At 56.0% G+C, this 6,047-nt stretch overlaps 1 protein-coding gene across 7 annotated transcripts; it reads left to right on the forward strand.

Moving 5' to 3' along the window:
- Positions 1 to 3,335: 3,335 nt before the first annotated feature.
- Positions 3,336 to 5,819, forward strand: LOC148772990 (melanoma-associated antigen B4-like). 7 transcript variants are annotated; one of them, XM_088834488.1, is made up of 4 exons: positions 3,336 to 3,609; positions 3,640 to 4,432; positions 4,481 to 4,728; positions 5,761 to 5,819. In XM_088834488.1, exons 1-4 carry the CDS (start codon positions 3,336 to 3,338, stop codon positions 5,817 to 5,819), a joined length of 1,374 nt encoding a protein of 457 aa, XP_088690614.1. The 7 variants fall into 7 exon arrangements, with proteins under 7 accessions (XP_088690614.1, XP_088690615.1, XP_088690616.1 ...); XM_088834489.1 differs by having other exon boundaries at positions 3,336 to 4,359; positions 4,501 to 4,696; positions 5,777 to 5,819; XM_088834490.1 differs by lacking the exon at positions 4,481 to 4,728 and having other exon boundaries at positions 5,681 to 5,819.
- Positions 5,820 to 6,047: the final 228 nt, after the last annotated feature.

The following is a 6,047-nucleotide window of genomic DNA, read 5'->3' on the forward strand; positions in this document are numbered from 1 at the left end:
TGAGGATGCTGAGCAAGAGGACTCCATAAATATTCGAGTTGCATCCTCACTGCCTGGTTTTGGAGGCCCTTATGGACTACTATCATATGAGGGTCACCCAGACTTCCAACTTGGAATTCTCAAGGAGACTAGGACCTTGATATAAGACAAGCAGCTTCATAAAGCAGAGAGTGGAGTTACAGGATTCGTCACGTGTCAATGTGAGGACGTGAAAGTGGACTCACAGTAGCACACACTGTATCAAAGGAGGCCCTGGAAAATCTCTGTCGCTGAGCTCCCCTGGATGCTCAGGTCACAGATATCAGGTTGATTTCAGTCTGGAAATTCTCAGCGAGGTGAGGCCTCTGTCTAAAAGGATCAGCCTAGTTTCGTGGGTGGAGAAACCTGAGCCCAAGCAGGACCTCAGATGACAATGCTGAGTGTTAGAGGGGAACGCTGGAGAGGGAGCCAAACAGCATTCTGTAAATTCTTAGCTCCGAGAGACCCGGAAGAGCTACTTCTGAGTGGTCCCCTCATTCCACCTGTGTGATCTCAGGGAGGGCAAGGCCTTCTTTAGCAGGATAGGGCCCCAGATCTGCAGAGGGGTGTCATCTTGACCATAACCAGACTTAAGGTGAGGACGACCAGTGCTAATGAGAGGATCTCTCCCCCAAAGAGGGAGGCTTACAGAGTGGTGCCCCTCCTGACAAGCAGAGGTGCTCAGAGCACTGCCCTGATTCCCTCCGCTAGGGACTTGGGAAGGCGAGGGCTCTGTTTGGGGGGCTGGAGGACTTGGGTTCATAGATGGAGGCGTTCAGGGCTCTGATAACACCGCACACGGAGGACCCTGAGAGAGAATCCAGGGACGGATGAAGATTGAGCTACCGGGGTTCCCGTAGCACGCCGCCCCTGCCGTCGTCCCTGGGAGACCCCACGTAGGACCGTACGCAGCTCCCCTCCACTTCCGCTTTGAAAGCGAGAGGCTCGACCGATAGTCGCGGCGACCGTTTGGCGGAAAGTTAGTGTCCAGGACTCGTCCGGAGCCAAGGTGAGGGCCTGAATGTAGCTGAAGGGACTTTCCCAACCCTCCCAGTAATAAAAGTGACCCATGCACTTCCCACCCCAGTGATATGGCTCTAGTGGGCCCCTCAGAGCTACCGGCTGAACGTGGTCTAGTGTGTCAGGCGAAGGCGTAGGTCTGTGGGGGTGGCCCGGACGCTACCCCCGGAGGAGGTCTGGGACCTGGATAACGGCCCTGAGGACTGATAAGCAGACTTCAACATCGCAAGGGGGCCACACTGAGCGGCTCCCCAAGACGGGGCTCTAGGAGGCCCCAGGTGGAGCTGACCGATTGTGGTGCCCCCTGGTGTCCTCTGGAGGTGGTCCTGGGGCAGTGAGAGCCTTGCTCTAACGGAATAAAACCAGTTCAACAAAGGGACCTAGTCTCCAACGAGATTCGTGGCTGTGACGCTGAGTGAGGATGGGGGCCACTTCCTTAAGAAACGGGGCCACAGAAAGCGCCAGCCCTGTTTTCAGGCCTGGGAGAATCGGGCATCTTGACATGATGCTTCCCGGGACATCTCAGGGAAGTGAGCGACCAGGTCAAAGCGGGCAGCCTCAGGTTGGCAGGGGAGGGTTTCAGATTTGTGAGGGGTCATGGTGAGAACGTCGGGGGCTGTGGGGATGTTCCACACCACGTCATTCAGACCAAATCCTCCCTGTCGTCATCCCTGGCAGACCTGCAGAATACATGTCAGTCCACACTGTGGGCTAAGGAGTGGTCAGCTAAGGGAGTGGTCAACAGAGGGAGAAATCTCAGACCCTGTCATGAGTCAAATGTAGACCTTGGTTGCGTCTATGTCATGGCTATTGTAAATAGTGCTGCAGTGAACATTTGAGTACAAGTGTCTTTTTCGGTTAGATTCCTCAGGATATATGCCCAGTAGTGGTACTGTTGGCTCATGTGGTAGTTTTATTCCTAGTTTTTTATTCAAAGTGAATTAAGTCAGAAAGAGGAAAGCCAGTGTCATATATTAGTGCAGATATATGGAATCCAGAAAGGTGACACTGATGAACCTGTTTGCAGGGCAGCCTGGAGTTTGAGACAAAGAGAACACACTCGTGGACACAGTGGGGGAAGGAGAGGGAGGGGCAGACTGAGAGAGTAACATTGGAAACGTACACATTACCATGTGTAAAATAGATAACCAGTGGGAATTCGTTTTATGACTCAGGGAGCTCAAAGCCAGTGCTCTGACAGCTTAAGAGGGGTGGGATGGGGTGGGAGGGGGGAAAGACTTTCAAGAGGGAGGGGGCATACAGTATACCTATGGCTGATTCATATTGATGTGGGGCAGAAAATAACACAATATTGTAAAGATATTATCCTTCCATTAAAAATAAATAAATTTGCTTTAAAAAAGACATATAGAAGAAAAGAGAAGCAAAAAACAGTTTACCTTTGAATTGGGATCTTGGATGGAACCACAGGGACATCAACCTGCCTGCAACAGCCTCCATTCTTAGCACACCATGTTTGGTAACATGAGGTCATCTTCACTTCCTCCTGTTGGGACACAGGGTGTTTGGCTTTTACTATCACGCAGGCCTCAGTTCAGGAGAAAGAGGAGGTTCTCTACCAGGAGCTCAGTTGAGGAACCTGAGTGAGGACTCAGAGCGTCCGTCCCAACCCTTGGGTTTCAGCCCAGGAAATCTCAGGGATGGGCTGTGAGGTTGAACACCTGCTTTACTGTTTGATACCAAGTCTAGGGGAGGGGAAATGTCTAGTCTGAAGGTGCAGCCACCAGTTAGCAAATAGAGAATAGGGCCCAACGTTTTAAGGAGCCAAGGTAAGGACCATGAATGATGATCCCAGTGAACTCAGGGTAGAAAAGACCCTACTGGGCTCTGAGCACTGGGTATCCCCTGGAAGGGAGGTAGACTGAGGCATCCCTTCGCTTGCTTCTGGATCATGTGGAGGTCTGCATCAGAGTAGCAGAGGGAAGGGTGCCCAGGCTCCGCCAGGACTTGATGTGGTAATACTGGAGATGAACTGAGAGGACCCCACTACCGGGACCTGTTGTCACCTCAGTGAATCCAAAGCAGGTCTGCGAGGACACAGAGGAAACGTAAGGCCTCTGTTCTTCCTCTGCGGGATTCTCAGGGGACAGGCTGAGCAGGAAAACAGAAGTCTTATGGGTTCTTAGGGCAGTGTCCTGAAGGACACCTTTGATTAAGCGAAGGTAGAATCTCCCTGTTTTAAGGTGCTGATGTCACCTCATTCTCCATCCTCCAGGTGCCCCAATCACCTGTCTATTGGCCCAGACTCCTGCCCGCGGTCCCTGACCACCGCCGTCATGCCCCGTGGTCAGAAGAGTAAGCACCGTGCTCGTGAGAAACGTCGCCAGGCCCGGGCTGAGACCCAGGGTCTTCATGATCAGGCCACCACATCTGGGGGAGAAGAGACCATGTCCTCCTCCCCTCCTGATTCAGAGAGCGCTCCCTCAAGCTCGTCTGCTGCTGGCTCCCCCAAGGGGCCTCAGGGAGCCCAAGGCACCACCAGTGCTGCTGCAGGTGCTGTTCGCAAAAGATCTGGTGTCGGTGGCGCAGCACGCTCAAGATCTGGTGTAGGTGCAGCAGCGCGCTCGAGATCTGGTGTAGGTGCCGAGGGCCAAGTTCAGGAAGGTGAAAATTCCTCCCAGGCTTCCGCTGCTGCTGAGAGCACTCACACAGATCTTCTGACCAAGAAGTCAGAAATGTTGGTGCAGTACATGCTGTTTAAGTATAAGGTGAGGGAGCTCATTAAGAGGTCAGAAATGCTGAAGGTTATCCACCGAAGGTACAGGGAGCAATACCCTGAGATCCTTAGCAGGGCCTCTGAGCACATGGAGTTTGTGTTTGGCATGGTGCTGAAGGAAGTCAGGCCCAACAGTCACTGCTATACCCTGGTGAGCAACCTAGATCTCCGAGACAGTGAGTCTATGAGAGGTGACTGGGGGCTGCCAAAGAATGGTCTCCTGATGCCGCTGCTGGGTGTCATCTACCTGAATGGCCACCGCGCCTCTGAGGAGGAGATCTGGAAGTTCCTGAATATGCTGGGCATCTATGATGGAAGAAGACACTTCATCTTTGGAGACACCAGGAAGCTCATCACAGAAGATCTGGTGCGGGAAGAGTACCTGGAGTACCGCCCGGTGCCCGGCAGCGATCCCCCTCGCTATGAGTTCCTGTGGGGTCCTAAAGCACTCACAGAAAGCAGCAAGACGAAAGTCCTGCAGTTTTTGACCAAGGTCAATGATGCGGTCCCCGACGCCTTACTGCCACATTATGAGGAGGCTTTTAGAGAGGAGTTAGAGAGCACTGGGGCCAGATCTGCAGCTAGTGCTGGCCCTTCTGCCTCGGCCAGACCGGGCACTTCTGCTGCAGCCAGGGCTGGCCCTTCTGCCTCAGCCAGGCCTAACCCTTCTGCCTCAGCCAGTGCTGGCCCTTCTGCCTCGGCCAGTGCTGGCCCTTCTGCCTCAGCCAGTGCTGGCCCTTCTGCTTCGGCCAGTGCTGGCCCTTCTGCCTCGGCAAGACCTGGCACGTCTGCTGCAGCCAGGGCTGGCACTTTGGCCTCGGCCAGGGCTGACGCTTCTGCCTCAGCCAGTGCTGGCTCTTCTGCCTCGGCCAGACCGAGCACTTCTGCTGCAGCCAGGGCTGGCACTTTGGCCTCGGCCAGGCCTGGCCCTTCTGCCTCAGCCAGTGCTGGCCCTTCTGTCTCGGCCAGACCCGGCACTTCTGCTGCAGCCAGGGCTGGCACTTTGGCCTCGGCCAGGGCTGACCCTTCTGCCTCAGCCAGTGCTGGCCCTTCTGCCTTGGCCAGTGCTGGCCCTTCTGCCTCGGCCAGACCTGGCACTTCGGCCTTGGCCAGGGCTGACATGTCTGCCAGGGCCAGGCCTGGCCCTTCTGCCTCAGCCAGTGCTGGCCCTTCTGCCTCGGCCAGACCCGGCACTTCTGCTGCAGCCAGGGCTGGCACTTTGGCCTCGGCCAGGGCTGACCCTTCTGCCTCAGCCAGTGCTGGCCCTTCTGCCTCGGCCAGACCTGGCACTTCGGCCTTGGCCAGGGCTGACATGTCTGCCAGGGCCAGGCCTGGCCCTTCTGCCTCAGCCAGTGCTGGCCCTTCTGCCTCGGCCAGACCCGGCACTTCTGCTGCAGCCAGGGCTGGCACTTTGGCCTCGGCCAGGCCTGGCCCTTCTGCCGCAGCCAGTGCTGGCCCTTCTGCCTCGGCCAGACCCGGCACTTCTGCTGCAGCCAGGGCTGGCACTTTGGCCTCGGCCAGGGCAGACCCTTCTGCCTCAGCCAGTGCTTGCCCTTCTGCCTCGGCCAGTGCTGGCCCTTCTGCCTCGGCCAGACCTGGCACTTCGGCCTTGGCCAGGGCTGACATGTCTGCCAGGGCCAGGCCTGGCCCTTCTGCCTCAGCCAGTGCTTGCCCTTCTGCCTCGGCCAGACCCGGCACTTCTGCTGCAGCCAGGGCTGGCACTTTGGCCTCGGCCAGGGCTGACCCTTCTGCCTCAGCCAGTGCTGGCCCTTCTGCCTTGGCCAGACCCAGCACTTCTGCTGCAGCCAGGGCTGGCACTTCGGCCTCGGCCAGGGCTGACACGTCTGCCATGGCCAGGCCTGGCAATTCTGCCTCAGGCAGGCCTGGCCTTTCTGCTGTGCCCAGGCCTGGCCCTTCTGCCTCGGCCAGTGCTGGCCTTTCTGCCTCATCCAGGCCTGGTCCTACTGCCTCGGCCAGTGCTAGCACTTCTGCCTCAGCCAGTGCCCACTCCAGGGCCACGTCCAGCCGCTCATCTCGCCCCTAGTATGGTCTGAAGCCTGCTCTTCACTTTGTGGTTGCAAAAGCCTGTCAACCTGTGTTCCTAATATGCATCAATAACTTGTTGACTTCCCCCCCCAAATTTTCAGTATTACGTTTTTCAACAGAATATTTAGTTAGTGATAAAAGTATATTAGTTACATGGGTACACACTGTTTGCTGTTTGTCAAATTTAGGAGTAAGAGTTTTGTTTGATGAAATACATATTGTAAAT

The sequence above is a fragment of the Moschus berezovskii genome, chromosome Y (assembly GCF_049115385.1).
Source record: "Moschus berezovskii isolate FMDL1 chromosome Y, NW_MosBer_1.0, whole genome shotgun sequence".
In the NCBI taxonomy this organism is placed as follows: domain Eukaryota; kingdom Metazoa; phylum Chordata; class Mammalia; order Artiodactyla; family Moschidae; genus Moschus; species Moschus berezovskii.

Excerpts from the sequence above, each read along its gene's own strand:
- LOC148772990 (XM_088834488.1), top strand. The coding sequence starts at position 3,336 with ATGCCCCGTGGTCAGAAGAGTAAGCACCGTGCTCGTGAGAAACGTCGC. Across the intron at positions 3,610-3,639 it reads ACGCTCAAGATCTGGTGTAG|GTGCCGAGGGCCAAGTTCAG; the intron begins GTGCAGCAGCGC and ends GATCTGGTGTAG. Across the intron at positions 4,433-4,480 it reads GGCCCTTCTGCCTCAGCCAG|TGCTGGCCCTTCTGCCTCAG; the intron begins GCCTAACCCTTC and ends TGCCTCGGCCAG.